This window comes from Mercenaria mercenaria, chromosome 3 (assembly GCF_021730395.1).
Source record: "Mercenaria mercenaria strain notata chromosome 3, MADL_Memer_1, whole genome shotgun sequence".
Lineage (NCBI taxonomy): Eukaryota > Metazoa > Mollusca > Bivalvia > Venerida > Veneridae > Mercenaria > Mercenaria mercenaria.
This window is the reverse complement of record NC_069363.1, coordinates 11,576,651-11,592,326: the sequence shown is the minus strand read 5'-3', so window position 1 is coordinate 11,592,326 and position 15,676 is coordinate 11,576,651. Positions and strand designations below refer to the sequence as shown.

Genomic DNA, 15,676 nt, shown 5'->3' with positions numbered 1-15,676 from the left:
GGGGCATGGAATTTGTATAATTCTGCAGTTTGTGAATACAAATTAAATATCAATGAAACCATGAATTATACAAAAATGAGTCTCTGGCATAATAGCTGGTAATCTTGTTTCCTTTACAGAGCAATATTGGTATATAAGCAGCATGGCATACCAATGTCAGAAGTGTATAAAGCACAGCGGCATGAGATTTCGGGCACGGCGATGAGCGGACCTTTAAGATACAGGGACTGTTGTATCTTCTGGCTACAGTGTGACCAAGATGGTAACAGTTTACATATTCTATACATGGGCAATTTTTTATACAAGATGATGAAAGTTTACTTATTTTACTCATGAGCCATTTTTTAGCTCGACTATTCAAAGAATGGCCTAGCTATTCTACTCACCCTGGTGTTGGCGTCAGCGTCACACCTTGGTTAAAGTTTTGCATGCAAGTACATACAGCTATCATTTAATAGCATATAGCTTTGAAACTTATTTTTTCTTTTTCTAGGTCAATTACCAACCTCACTGGGTCAAGTTCCGTGACTCTGACATGTATTTTGAGCAGATTATGCCCCCTTTTAGACTTAGAAAATCTCCAAAACTAATGCAGATATTGAATTGAAACTTAAGATGTGTCTTTAGGGTTATAGAACTAGTTGATAGCATCAAGTCCCATAACTCTGACCTGCATTTTGGCCCTTTTGGACTTAGAAAATCCTGGTTAAAGTTTTACATGCAAGTACATACGGCTATTACTAAAAGGCCTAATAGATTTGAAACTTATTTTCTCTTTTTCTAGATCAATTACCAACCTCACTGGGTCATGTCCCATAACTCTGACATGTATTTTGGGCAAATTATGCCCCCTTTTGGACTTAGAAAATCCTGGTTAAAGTTTTACATGCAAGTTACTATCTTCAATACTAATGCAGATATTGAATTGAAACTTCACATGTGTCTTCGGGGTTATAAAACTAGTTGATAGCATCAAGTCCAATAACTCTGACCTGCATTTTGGCCAAATTATGCCCCCTTTTTGACTTAAAAAATCCTAGTTAAAGTTTTGCATGCAAGTACATACAGCTATTACTTAAAGGCATATATATTTGAAACTTATTTTTTTATTTTTCTAGATCAATTACCAACCTCACTGGGTCAAGTCCCATAACTCTGATATGTATATTGGCCATATCATGCCCCCTTTTAGACTTAGAAAATTCTGGTTTAAGTTTTGCGTGCTAGTTACTATCTGCAGAACAAATGCAGTATTAAATTGAAACTTTGGGGTTATAAAACTAGTTGATAGCATCAAGTCCCATAACTCTGATGTGCATTTCGGTCAAATTATGTCCCCTATTGAACATAAAACTTCTGGTTAAAGTTTTGCATGCAATTTACTATCTCCAAAACTAATGCAGATACAGGATTGAAACTCTATAGATATTTTAACATTTAAGGTAACATTTTCCTGCTTCTGAGACAATAATTCGAATAGTTGAGCATTGGCTGTCTTACGGGCAGCTCTTGTTATACCTGATAATGGACCTGGAAATGTGATTGTGCATACAGCTGTCTCCAGAGCATAACATAAAAAACATTCAAGATATTGACTTTATACTTGGCATATAGGTAGTCAGTGATGAGACAGTAATGCAGAACACATGAACTGGTACCTGTTCCCATTCATATTCTGCTCAAAAGTCAAATTCCATAAATCTGTATCCCCACAAACTAGCTGTTTTGACCAAAATCCACATAATTTTGTTACCAGGAAATTAAATGATTTTACAGTATCATTGGCTCATCTTTTTAACAACCATTTGTATATTAAACTATTATGAGTGTAGTAATAAAAGTGGATGTCTTTGAATTTATGTTTAATCTAAGGAAGTTTAACAAACAATTGTCTGATGCCTGTGTATAATTTTCTTTCCCAGTTTTAGACAAACGTTTGGATGATCGTGTAGACAAGATGTTAGAGTTAGGACTGTTAGATGAACTCTCAAAGTTTCATAAACAGTGCAATGAGTACAGGATACAACAGGGAAGGTATGTTAACTGCACTTTTTCACTTGTGACAACCAATGAATGCGGTAAAAAGAACAGACACACAGTCTTTATTTGATATTCTTAATTGAAAGTTTTCATGTTGTTGGTTGCTCCATTTGCTTGAATTTGATTTTGGATCCATATTTCCTAAACCTCTTTAAAAAAAAAAAAAAAAAAAAAAAAAAAAAATATTCACGTGTTGTTGTTGAATTTTACCATCCTAAACCTCTTTAAGGATATAATTGCCTCAGTAGCCTATTAACATATGTAGAGTACTGGCTTAGAGTGCATGGGTACCAAAGATATGAAAAATGGTACTAGTAGCTTCCTCAGTATGGGCTCAGAATTAAGAGTATAGTGCTAGGACATGTCAGCTCGGTGTCGGTATGATGTGACTTGATGGGGTATTATGTAATGCATCTACATCGTAATTCTCAAGTGCAGAAAAATACTATTAAGTTGGGCAGTTTGGTCACAGTTACAAGTAGACACAGTCATTTATATAACTGAAAAATTGTTGGAAAAAAAACGCTTAATTGGAACACACAGTCTTTAATGATATTCATTTACTGTAAAATCATTTAATTTCGTGGGCATGAAATTTCATGGTTATGGTCAAAACAGCAATTTCGTGCGGATAGAAATTCGTGGATTTCAAATTTTGAACATAAAATGAATCGGAATTTCACTTGTTCGTTGGGATTAAATTTCGTGGATTGACTTAACCAAGAAATCCACAAAAATAAGTCCCCCACGAATATTAATTATTTCACAGTATACTGAGTCAAATATTTACATCATCCAGGTAGATGCAGTTCTGTTAGTCCAAGGTCAAGTCACAGTACAGAGTCAAAAGATTTGAGTCTAGGATTTTATGTTAGTTTTATATTTCCTATACTACTTGAAGAAAGATTGTTGTGGGTTAAATTTTCCCCTCAGCATGTTCATGAGAAAAGCCTGTTACAGTGTAAAATCTTCAAATAGTTTTCTACTTTAATCATTTTCCCTCTGTAGTTAATAGTTGAAAATAATACATGTACCTTGTTTTTACAGTGAAGCTGATTACACTACAGGTATATTCCAGAGTATAGGTTTTAAGGAGTTTCATGATTACTTGATGCTTGATGAGGAAAAACGAGAGACAGAGGAAGGCAAGAAGGCTCTTCAGAAAGGTTTGTGTTCTTGTAGCTGACAGAATTCTCTTAGGATAGGGGATGGTTTGTTGGTTAATAATTTTGATGACTGAAAAGGGGTTTATAATCATTATTAAAAATTCAAGATATCTAGTTGGCCTTTATAAGTTTTTAGTTGATACCATGTGTCTACCAGATATAAATCTGGTATAATAATAATAATAATACTCCTTCCTGAAATAATACCCAATGTGCTGCTTGATTCTTTAATCTACATTCTAACACGATCCGCAGCAATTGCTATATAAACATATAGCGAAATCGCCTATACATGAATCTACGATAAAATATGGTTGGCTGTTACATTTCAACCCCTATGATTGTAACATAAGAGATTCTACTTCAGTTCCATTACATACGAATTATTTCAGGGCCAAATGGTTGAAAACAACATTTCAAAAACATAAATATAATAAAAAGTCATACTGACCTATGTGTAGGTCCGTAAAACACGCTCTGATCTCTACGAGCGAATTCAATTAGCTTAATTATGATTCAGCGGTGACGTCATAAATGTATGACATAAAGTATGACATCATAATGATGTGACATCATATAAAAGTTAATCTCGTCACTCGTAATACAGGGTCAACTTAATCTACAATCAAGTCTCTGCCAAACCCATGACATGATGAGTTTGATTGTGTATAACTCAGTGATGAACGTTTGAAAGTAGACATCTGGTGTGTTCTTTAAAGAAACACCCCATGTTTCCAAATGCAGTTTTGAAAAGGACGTTATAGTTAGATGTACAGTTGACAGATATGTGATACATCTATTTATGATCATTTATAGTGTGGAATTTTATTAAAATGTGCAGTCTTTAAAACACCCCAAAGGAGTTTTTGTAGATAATTATGTGGCTTTCTGACTGCGGTTTGTTATCTTAACTATTAAGATATCCTTTTATCAGGTATTGAAGATTTGAAAATAGCTACAAGAAGGTATGCACGTTACCAGAATAGATGGGTGAGAAAACGACTTCTTAAAAGTAAGTATTGCAAACTGAAAACATTGGCCATGTGCCTACTTGTTAGAGGGACAGACTATGAACATACCGGTATCAGAATATTTTAAGAAAACTTGTCAATGGAATGATAGTAATAATAACTGCAGTTACTTGAAATCATTTTATTTTGTGGTTTTGACCCAAATGGCTATTTTATGGAGACTTAAATTTTGTTGATTTCCAGTTTTTGAAGAGAAGATGCGTAGGAATTTCCTTTATACAATAGCATTTCATTTTGTGAATTGATACAGCCACAAAATACATTACTGTATAATCTGCCTTTTCTCTTCCCATCTTCTTTCAAGCTATAATTCTGCCTGTTCTGAGTGACTGTTTTCATTTCCTTTAGGTATTGATGGACAAGTTTCGATTGTATCTGTGAGTATTATAAGTTGTTATATTGCAGGACCATGTAGAGAGGAAGTGCCTCCTGTGTATGGTTTAGACTGTACCGATGTATCGTTGTGGGATGACAATGTGTGTAAACCAGCAACTATAATACTCACTGCACTCAGGAAGGTAAAGCAAAATTCCTTATTGTTTTTAGTGACACTTGCCAAATTTAATGAATTATATATGATTATTACCATTTATGGTCATTTTTTCCCCTTTAATTTAAATGAATTTATCTTTGCTTTTAAAGACTAAAAACTCTTGAAAGACAGTGTTGAACCAAACAAAACAAACATGGGATTTGGGAATCTAAGACATCTTGACCCTTAATCTTTGTGTCAAAGGTCATTTGAATTACTTTCCACCTACGGTATTCTTCAAATAGAGAAGTTGACAGATATTTGTAGAAAACCCATTAGAAATGTAGCAATATCATTAGCTTAACTACCTGCTGAATGCTGTTACATACTGCAAATTGAGTAATATTGTGTTGGTTTTATTTTTGCTAATTGAGAATAATCCCATGATCGTATTATATCTACAAGATCATAAAATTTTAAGATTATTTCAGAAAGGGATTCTTCTAAAGTAATTCAACTTTCTGAATACATGGAGTACTGGTACATTATCATATGTTAAAACCAGCAACAGTTTGGTACTAGCCAATTTATGAAAAAATTTCATCAGTGCAACCGAGTGCCTTTGGATAACTGTGGCCATGTCTCCCATACGGAGTTATTATGTCTCCCACCACACAGTGGTGTGGGAGACATATTGATTTACTCCAGTCTGTCTCTGTGTGTGTCTGTCACAAAGCTTGTCCGCACTCTAAGTCCAACATTTCTCATCCGATTTTCACCAAACTTGAACAAAATGTGTTTGACCATAAGACCTCGGCCAAGTTCGAAAACTAGCCAAATCGGTCCAGGCGTCTTGGAGTTATGGCCCTTGAATTACCAAAAATCGGTCTTTTTACTCTTGTCCGCACTCTAATTCGAATATTTCTCATCCGATCTTCACCAAACTTAAACAAAATGTGTTTGACCATGAGACCTCGGCCAAGTTCGATAACTAGCCAAATCGGTCCAGGCATTTTGGAGTTACGGTCCTTGAATTATCGAAAAATTGGCCTTTTTACTCATGTCCGCACTCTGAATCAAACATTTCTCATCCGATCTTCACCAAACTTGAACAAAATGTGTTTGACCATGAGACCTCGGCCAAGTTTGATAACTAGCCAAATCGGTCTAGGCATTTTGGAGTTACGGCCCTTGAATTATCGAAAACTTGGCCTTTTTACTCATGTCCGCACTCTTAACCAAACATTTCTCATCCGATCTTCACCAAACTTGAACAAAATGTGTTTGACCATGAGACCTCGGCCAAGTTCGATAACTAGCCAAATCGGTCCAAGCATTTTGGAGTTACGGCCCTTGAATTATCGAAAAATTGGCCTTTTTACTCTTGTCCGCACTCTAAGTCGAACATTTCTCATCCAATCTTCACCAAACTTGAACAAAATATGTTTGACCATCACACCTCGGCCAAGTTCCATAACTAGCCAAATCGGTCTAGGCATTTTAGAGTTACGGCCCTTGAATTACCGAAAAAATCTGTCTGTTTACTCATGTCCGCTCTCTAAGTCGAACATTTCTCATCCGATCTTCACCAAACTTGAACAAAATGTGTTTGGCCATAAGACCTTACCCAAGTTCGATACCTAGCCAAATCTGCCCAGGCACTTTTGATTTATGGCCCTTGAATTACTGATTGGATCCACTCATCCAGACTGTCTAATTGGATCCACTCGTCTAAAACATCTAGAGAAACTAACATTTTTCATAGGGGCAGTTGTGGGAGACATGCGCTTTTCTCAAAAGCATCTCTAGTTGTTTTTCTATTTCTGCTTCTTATGGTTAACTTCACAAATCTAAACTAAGTAAGACAAAGAAAACGGCAATAAAAAGCTAAATTTACTGTTGGAAAATATCTATAGCTGGAGCTAATAATCTGACTTGATTAAGTTATGCCATCGATGCGGCAGCCATTCTGTTCTAATCAGAATTCATATCGGAAAATTACTAGCAGGATATGGAATATATCCTGTCTGCACGTGACGTCTGTTGACCAATAGAAATGCAAGAAACTTGTAGAAGGCAGAATAAACAGGATTATTAATTTGCATCATGTTCTAAAACATAAACACATTTTAGGTATTCTTAACATCATGAACAAGGCTGCTAGCTCTGAAATGGTTAAATAAAGTCTATGCAAAGATTACCCATTCTGTAGTAACTGTAACTTTCAGGAAAATCACTTTAGGACTAGTAGAAATACAGGTCATGTTGAAGTAATGTTCTGTTTTCCCGCTACAGGAAGAAACAAGTCCTATCCCGGCTATACCATATGAAGATGAGCATGTACAACAGTATGAGTATAATGAGTGTAAATATTGCAATGTGACGGCTGTTATCCAGGACATTTGGCAAAGTAAGTGATTTCTTAAGTCTAAAACAAATGTTTATTTTCTTAGAGGGAAGTCTTTGGCCGAGTGATTTAGTTTGCTGACTTCATATCACTTGCCAAACACCTTCTGTGGGTTCAAACCCTGCTTGGGTCATCATGTGAGGAAGCCATCTAACTTGTATGTGGAATGTCTCGGGTTATACTTAAGTGACCGCCTTACCTTAGTTAGTGCCTAGATGGGCACCTGGTGTCTTCCTCCTGTATTAAAGCTGGAAAGGTGCCATATGACATGCATTTGAATACCTGTATTAAGCAGCCACTTGCATTAAGCAGCCAATCAGCTAACTTCCCAATTTGCCTATTTGTTCTTATTTCACTTTGTCTTAAGCAGCTACCTGCCATACATAGGTTGTGTTGCTGCCATTACTGGCTCTTTATGGTTTGACATAATATTGTTTGGTGGCATTTGATAAAACCTAACAGAACACATGCAATCATTTTTTGTATCACTGAATTTAAATTTACATTGCTATGGAGGAAAAATAACTGGAAATTATAAATTTTATATTTTCAATTTACTATGAAAACATTTAATTACATGGGCATTTTGCGGCAATATGAATTTCTAGATTTCAATTTTTCAATAAAAGATTAATGAGAATTTTTTGTGCTAATTGGGATTTAACTTTTTGTATTGATGCAACCATGAAAAGTTGTCCTTCAAAATATTTTTGATTTCAGTTTTTGTTTTAATTTCATACAAATTATCTAATTTGCTGTAAATCTAATGAACTGTACTTATATAGATGATAACTGGGTTATCTGGTTTGAAAAAACAAAACAGAAAAAACTGTAAATCGTGAAAAGATAGGATTAGATCTAAATTGTTACCACTGAAAGACCAATTTTTGCTTTCCAGGCATTTAAAGTGTAAGAATTATGAAATTTCAAACTATGTTTTCACACACTACTGAAAAAGTAAAGTAAGGCATATTGGTAGTTATGTTAAATATTACATTCCAAACAAAATTATATTTGTACATCATTTCATACTAACATTTATTGTGTATGTTTTTAGAGCACATAGGTTCCAGAAAACATAAAAACAATGTGCAGAGATATAAAAGACAGATGGCGCAGTTGTCACAGACATTGGACACATACGTTCAGCAGAAAAAACAGTGTGTAATCTCTTTATTATTATCACAGCTCCAAAAACAAAATTTAAAGGGGTTTATATAGGAGTCCTTTTACAGTTGGTCATGCCATTAATCTGTCCATTGCAGAAGTTGGTAAAGCAGAATACTTCCACGTTTAAAAGAATTCCAATGAAACAATTTCTACATTTTAAGGTATTTCAGTTAAACTGCTTCAGCATTTAAAGATATTCAAATGAAACTGCTTCCACATTTAAAGGTATTCCAATTAAACTGCTACCACATCTAAAGATATCCCAATGAAACTGCTTCCACATTTAAAGGTATTCAAATTAAACTGATACCACATTTAAAGATATTCCAATGAAACTGCTTCCACATTCAAAGGTATTCCAATTAAACCGCTTCCACATTTAAAAAAATCCAATGAAACTGCTTCCACATTCAAAGGTGTTCCAATTAAACTGCTTCCACATTTTAAAAAATCCAATGAAACTTCTTCCACATTCAAAGATATTCCAATGAAAATGCTTCCACATTTAAAAAAAAAATCCAATGAAACTGCTTCCACATTCAAAGGTATTCCAATAAAACCGCTTCCACATTAAAAAAAATTCCAATGAAACTGCTTCCACATTCAAAGGTATTCCAATTAAACTGCTTCCACATTTTAAAAAAATCCAATGAAACTTCTTCCACATTCAAAGATATTCCAATAAAACTGATACCACATTTAAAGATATTCCAATGAAACTTCTTCCACATTCAAAGATATTCCAATGAAAATGCTTCCACATTAAAAAAATCCAATGAAACTTCTTCCACATTCAAAGATATTCCAATAAAACTGATACCACATTTAAAGATATTCCAATGAAACTGCTTCCACATTCAAAGGTATTCCAATTAAACTGCTTCCACATTTTAAAAAAATCCAATGAAACTTCTTCCACATTCAAAGATATTCCAATGAAAATGCTTCCACATTAAAAAAATCCAATGAAACTTCTTCCACATTCAAAGATATTCCAATAAAACTGATACCACATTTAAAGATATTCCAATGAAACTGCTTCCACATTCAAAGATATTCCAATCAAACTGCTTCCACATTAAAAAAAATCCAATGAAACTGCTTCCACATTCAAAGATATTCCAATGAAACTGCTTCCACATTTAAAGGTATTCCAATGAAACTTCTTCCACATTTAAAGTCCTTCCAATGAATCTGCCTCCACATTTAAAGGTATCCCATTGAAACTGCTTCCACATTTAAAGGTATTCCAATGAAACTGCTTCCATATTTAAAGACCTTCCAATGAATCTGCTTACACATTTAAATATATTCAAATGAAACTGCTTCCACATTTAAAGGTATCCCATTGAAACTGCTTCCACATTTAAAGATGTTCTAACGAAATGAATCTGCTACTACATTTAAAGATATCCGAATAAAACTGCTTCCACATTTAAAGGTATTCCAATGAAACAGCTTCCACATTTAAATATTCGAATGGAACAGATTCCACATTTAAAGATATTCCAATGAGACTGCTTCCACATTTAAAATCATCCCAATGAAACTACTTCCACATATATAAGTATTCCAGTGTGACTATTTCCGCATTTAAAGGTATTCTTATGAAAATATCTACATCATTATAATCATAATAATAAAGTGTAGATATGCATGACATTGTTTTAGGGTTGGTTCAACCAGTGCAGTTAAGGGCTCTTATTTCCTTGGACAGTGATACTGGGAGAGCATTAGTCCTTTATTTTTTATGCCCCCGAAGGGAGGCATATAGTTTTTGAACCGTCAGTCTGTCGGTCTGTCAGCAATTTTCGTGTCCGGTCCATATCTTTGTCATCGATGGATGGATTTTCAAATAACTTGGCATGAATGTGTACCACAGTAAGACGACGTGTCGCGCGCAAGACCCAGGTCCGTAGCTCAAAGGTCAAGGTCACACTTAGACATTAAAGGATAGTGCATTGATGGCGTGTCCCATCCATATCTTTGTCATCGATGGATGAATTTTCAAATAACTTGGCGTGAATGTGTACCACAGTAAGATGACGTGTCGCACGCAAGACCCAGGTCCGTAGCTCAAAGGTCAAGGTCACACTTAGACATTTAAGGTCATTTTTCATGATAGTGCATTGATGAGCGTGTCCGGTCTATATCTTTGTCATTCATGCATGGATTTTAAAATAACTATGCATGAATTTGTGACACAGTAAGACGAAGTGTCGCGCGCAAGACCCAGCTCCGTAGGTCAAAGGTCCTAAACTCTAACATCGGCCATAACTATTCATTCAAAGTGCCATCGGGGGCATGTGTCATCCTATGGAGACAGCTCTTGTTCTAGTATTAAAAACATTGTCAAAGTCACATGCAAGACTTTTTCTTTCATCAAATGTTAGACAGTAGATTAATTCTCTAATTAAAATTTTAAGATTTGGAAATCTTCAAGTTCAGTGATGAAGAAAAGCCAGAGAAGTCTTGGGATTACCAGGCGCTGATGCATAGTGTACATGTCCATAAACAGGGTTGTGGGGGCAGCCTTTTCCACTTGTTGATTCAACATTATGAATAAGGAATTTTGTACTGAAATTTCATTTTATAAATAAGAATTTTTGCACTGAATTTCACATTTTCTTATTACTAAGGATTTCTGAACTGAATTTCACATTTTCTTATAAATAAGGACTTCTGTACTGAATTTGACATATTCTAATGAATAAGGATTTCTGTACTGAATTTCACGTTTTCTTTTATAGGGAAGAGGAGGAACCAAAACCATGACGAAAGATGAGTGTACTTCAAGAACATATATCCCCAATACTTGAATGCTTGAATATTGTGAATACAAAGAGTTCTATATAATCGTCAAGAACAAAATTACCACAGTCAGATGGATGTTGTTTTTTTTGTTCCTTTGACTAAAGTTATTTTCAAAGTTCCTTTTATCATCTAATCCAGTATTATGGAGATTTGATGTTTTAGACATGTCATGTCTGCGTCTACCAAACAGCAGACGACAGGACATACAGGAGAGTGCCACCTGGAAATGTCTTACATGTATCTGTCAGATCTACCAAAGATCTATGTAATAAAACAGGTCAGAAACTGTCCCTAGGACATGAATCAAAATCTAATGACAGCCAAATGAGATCTTGTTTATCAATGTAGAAAATCTTCACTTTTTACTTAATAAGCATCTAGGCATTGGAATCATTGAAGATAAATGCTTTAACATGAAAATGGCCAGTTTCTGTTATGTTGTTTATTTGTTTGGATCAACATGTGCAACATGTATTTGAAAGAATGCTCTTGTTAGCTGTTACATACTGTTCTAATATGCTTGTCTCTATTAAAACATGCTTATGATAGAATGACGTCACGTTAATGTGCGGTGACGTCAAAGTTTTTGTTGCGGCCAAGAAACAGCGCTTCTATATTTTATCTACTGTTTTAGATTAAGGGCGTATTAGAATTGAAATAATTTATAGCAAAAATGTATTTTACCACTATTTATACACTCAGGCAGTAATATGTCGTACAAATAATTTCACTCGAGCTGCGCCCTCGTGAAATTATTATGCCCAACGCATAACCGCCCATCGTGCATAAATAGTGTTAAAACACTCTTTTGCTATAAATTATTTCTTAATTACAACTTGTGTAAGAAAGTGAAACAGACTATAATGTTAACTGATTTAGTGTACATGTACATTGAAACAGACTCTAGATGAGGTTTTTATTAGTCCCCTACTGGTTGAAAACCAGTTTTGGGGACTATAGGAATGCTCTTTTCCGTCATTCCGTCTTTCCGTCATTCCGTCCGTCCGCAATTTCGTGTCCGGTCCATAACTCTGTCATCCATGAAGGGATTTTAATATTACTTGGCACAAATGTTCCCAATGATGAGACGACGTGTCATGCGCAAAACCCGGACCCCTAGCTCAAAGGTCAAGGTCACAATAGGAGGTCAAAGGTCAACAGGGCTTTTTTCCTGTCCGGTCCACAACTCTCCCATCCTTGAAGGGATTTTAGTATTACTTGGCACAAATGTTCCCCATGATGAGATGATGTGTCATGCGCAAATCCTGGACCCCTAGCTCAAAGGTCAAGGTCACAATTGGAGGTCAAAGGTCAACAGGGCTTTTTTCCTGTCCGGTCCATAACTCTCCCATCCATGAAGAGATTTTAATATTACTTGGCACAAATGTTCCCCATGAGGAAACGACGTGTCATGCGCAAAACCTGGACCCCTAGCTTAAAGGTCAAGGTCACAATTGGAGGTCAAAGGTCAACAAGGCTTTTTTCCTGTCCGGTCCATAACTCTCCCATCTATGAAGGGATTTTAATATTACTTGGCACAAATGTACCTCATAATAAGACGATGTGTCATGCACAACTTTCAGACCCCTAGCTCAAAGGTCAAAGTCACACTTAGCAGTCAAATGTTAACATAGCATGAACAGGGTCTGTTTCGTGTCCGGTCCATAACTCTGACATTCATTAAGGGATTTTAATATCACTTAACACAAGTGTTCCCCATGATGAGACGACGTGTCATGCGCGAATCCCGGACTCCTAGCTCAAAGGTCAAGGTCACAATTGGGGGTCAAAGGTCAACAGAGTTTTTTTACTGTCCCGTCCATAACTCTGCCATCCATGAAGGGATTTTAATATTACTTGGCACAAATGTTTCCCATGATGAGACGACGTGTCATGCGCAAACCCAGTACCCTAGCTTAAAGGTCAAGGTCACACTGAGATCAAAGGTCAAGAGGATTTTTTTCCTGTCCGGTCTATAACTTTGTCATGCAAAGCAGGATTTAGATATCAGTTGGCACAAATATTCCCCTGGATGAGACAACATGTCATGCGCAAGAACCAGGTCCCTAGCTCTAAGGTCAAGGTCATATTTAGAGGTCAAAGGTAAAATTCAAGAATGACTTTGTACGGAACATTTCTTCTTCATGCATGGAGGGATTTTGATGTAACTTGGACCAAATGTTCACCACCATGAGGCACCCTTGTTTTTAGAATAACGTCCCTTTGTTATTACTATAAATAGATTTTATTGTAACATTTTTATTACTGGCGGTAGTGAAAAATCGAGACCACTTTTCTGTGGTACAGCATGCATGTTACATCCAATTTTTAGGTGTATTTTGACCTATCTCTACCTGGTAAAGAGTTTCTTGTGGACTTATATTATTATTATTATTTTTTTTTTTTTTTTTTAAAGATTAATTTCCCTTTGTTGTTACTATAAATAACTTGCATGATAACATTTTTATAATCAGCCCAAAAAATTAATATGAAAACAACTGTGGGTTTTTATATATGCACATTTTAATCCAAGTGTGTTGTTATAATGTTATAACATATTGTATATGTAGTACAATATTGTTTATACATCATTGACAGATATCAGTTCATTATGTTATACTGCAGTAGAAAAAGTTAGGTGCCTTCCAGTAGGGGACTTTGTATTGCATGGCAATACTTCATTCACTTGTTATAACCAAAACAAAAAGAAGACTTCAGTTTTAACATTTTATTTTTAAAAATAACTGTGTCACTCAAAGCAATAAACAAAAACCTAATTTCCGACAACATTTTCAAGCTGTATGTTTTACATACTATAAGCTGTACACTGTGAAACGTATAATTAAAATGGTAATGAAAATGCTAAATTACAATAAAGTTCTCTGGATTATTTTTATATCTGGTTTTCTATGTGATAGAAAAGGTCCCAAATGCATTATAAGTGCACAAAATTGTAACATCATAGATGTTTTGAAATAAGATATAAAAGAGAGAAAATCTTAACATTTAAATCAGTATGCAACCACACTAATACACGATTGTATCATATGATTTTAATTAAATAAAGGATATTATCTGCCGAGCATTTTATCAGTGTAACAAATTCAATGGAGAAAGATACAAATCTTTTTCTCAGATGTTAGCTTTTTTTGCTGAAACATCGAATTTGTTTCTTTCTTTAGGCCTATCCATTATAGATGCCAATTCGACCAACGTCTTTTATAGTTGAAACAACGTCAACATCGTTCTGTATTACACTAGTGTAATATCAAATTGATGTGACGGCTTTATTTCTTTCTCAAACGTGTGATAAGTGCACTTATTAAATGGCAGTGATGTACCTGTAGTGGTTATTGGCACAATTATTAAACACATATTGGCATGAGGGAGACGTTTCAAACAGGATTAAATCTACATAATTTGTTTAAGGTAACAAAATAATGCAATTTATAGTCTTAAGACAATTACATTCAATATAAATATGATAACAATCTACACATTTGAACAAATTTCCACAAAACAATAAACTTTGTGAGTTAACAATGCAAGAAAATATACATCTGTAGGTGCGTTAATGAATCACATAATATATAACAAGAACTTAACGGGCAAGATATCTTTAATAACACATTAAACATGGATTATCAGAGAAAGGTTTATAACAGAGACAACTTGTCCACACTTTGAACCGTATGCCTACATGAATGACTCACAAGGTATACCGACGCTAAATAGCCATATGGTGCAGAAAAGATGATCATACAATGGTAGATTCAGATAGTTACCAGTTTTTTCTGCTTAGAGAATTTTTCGTTCATTTCACAGCAATATCTTTCTCAAGTCATATGACAGTTTTTGGCACATTTTCATGAACTAATTGCACTATAAACTTAGGTAATACATTTTGAGTCACACTTTTTCATTGATTTTACAGGTTATACACAACAAATACATTTTAGGTCATGCTTCTTCATTGATTTTACAAAGAGTTTGTTTGCTAGAACATGCTTTTTAATCTACCATTCATGACTCCTATTTATTTCTGCTGTACACCATTTTTCAACAAAAAGAACTAACTGACATTTAAGAAGGGTCCTGGTGGTGTCCTACAGCAAAGTTGATCAATTTTATACAGAATAAAGACAGCTAGCTATTTAGTGTGTTGATGCCTGAAGACTACAATGTTATTATGTCATTGTTTCAAATTAACAAAAGCAATGCTGTAATTTGCAAGTATTTTTGACTGCTTAAAGTCCCAAGAAAGGTCAAACCTTGCATCTTCAGATACCCTAAGATAACAGCAACACAACTTTAGAAAGGTAACAGCAACACAACCCTAAGGTAATAGCAACACAAATTTACCAACACAACTTCACCCTAAGGTAATAGCAACACAACTTCACCCTAAGGTAATAGCAACACAACTTTACCATTAGATAATAGCAACACAACTTGAGAAAGGTAACAGCAACACAACCCTAAGGTAATAGCAACACAAATTTACCTTAAGGTAACAGCAACTAAACTTCACCATAAGGTGATAGCAACACAACTTCACCCTAAGGTAATAGCAACA

At 35.0% G+C, this 15,676-nt stretch overlaps 1 protein-coding gene across 2 annotated transcripts in view; it reads left to right on the top strand.

The window, feature by feature from the left end:
- LOC123525440 (tRNA dimethylallyltransferase-like) overlaps positions 1-15,000 on the top strand; it is a 48,899-nt gene extending 33,899 nt beyond the window's left edge. For both annotated transcript variants that reach the window (XM_045304483.2, XM_045304482.2), the window contains 8 exons: positions 120-262; positions 1,923-2,034; positions 3,088-3,206; positions 4,141-4,218; positions 4,643-4,755; positions 7,005-7,119; positions 8,174-8,276; positions 11,037-15,000. In XM_045304483.2, coding sequence (XP_045160418.2) covers positions 120-262; positions 1,923-2,034; positions 3,088-3,206; positions 4,141-4,218; positions 4,643-4,755; positions 7,005-7,119; positions 8,174-8,276; positions 11,037-11,061 — 808 coding nt within the window. In that variant the 3' untranslated portion in view covers positions 11,062-15,000. The remainder of the gene's footprint in view (positions 1-119; positions 263-1,922; positions 2,035-3,087; positions 3,207-4,140; positions 4,219-4,642; positions 4,756-7,004; positions 7,120-8,173; positions 8,277-11,036) is intronic.
- Positions 15,001-15,676: the final 676 nt, after the last annotated feature.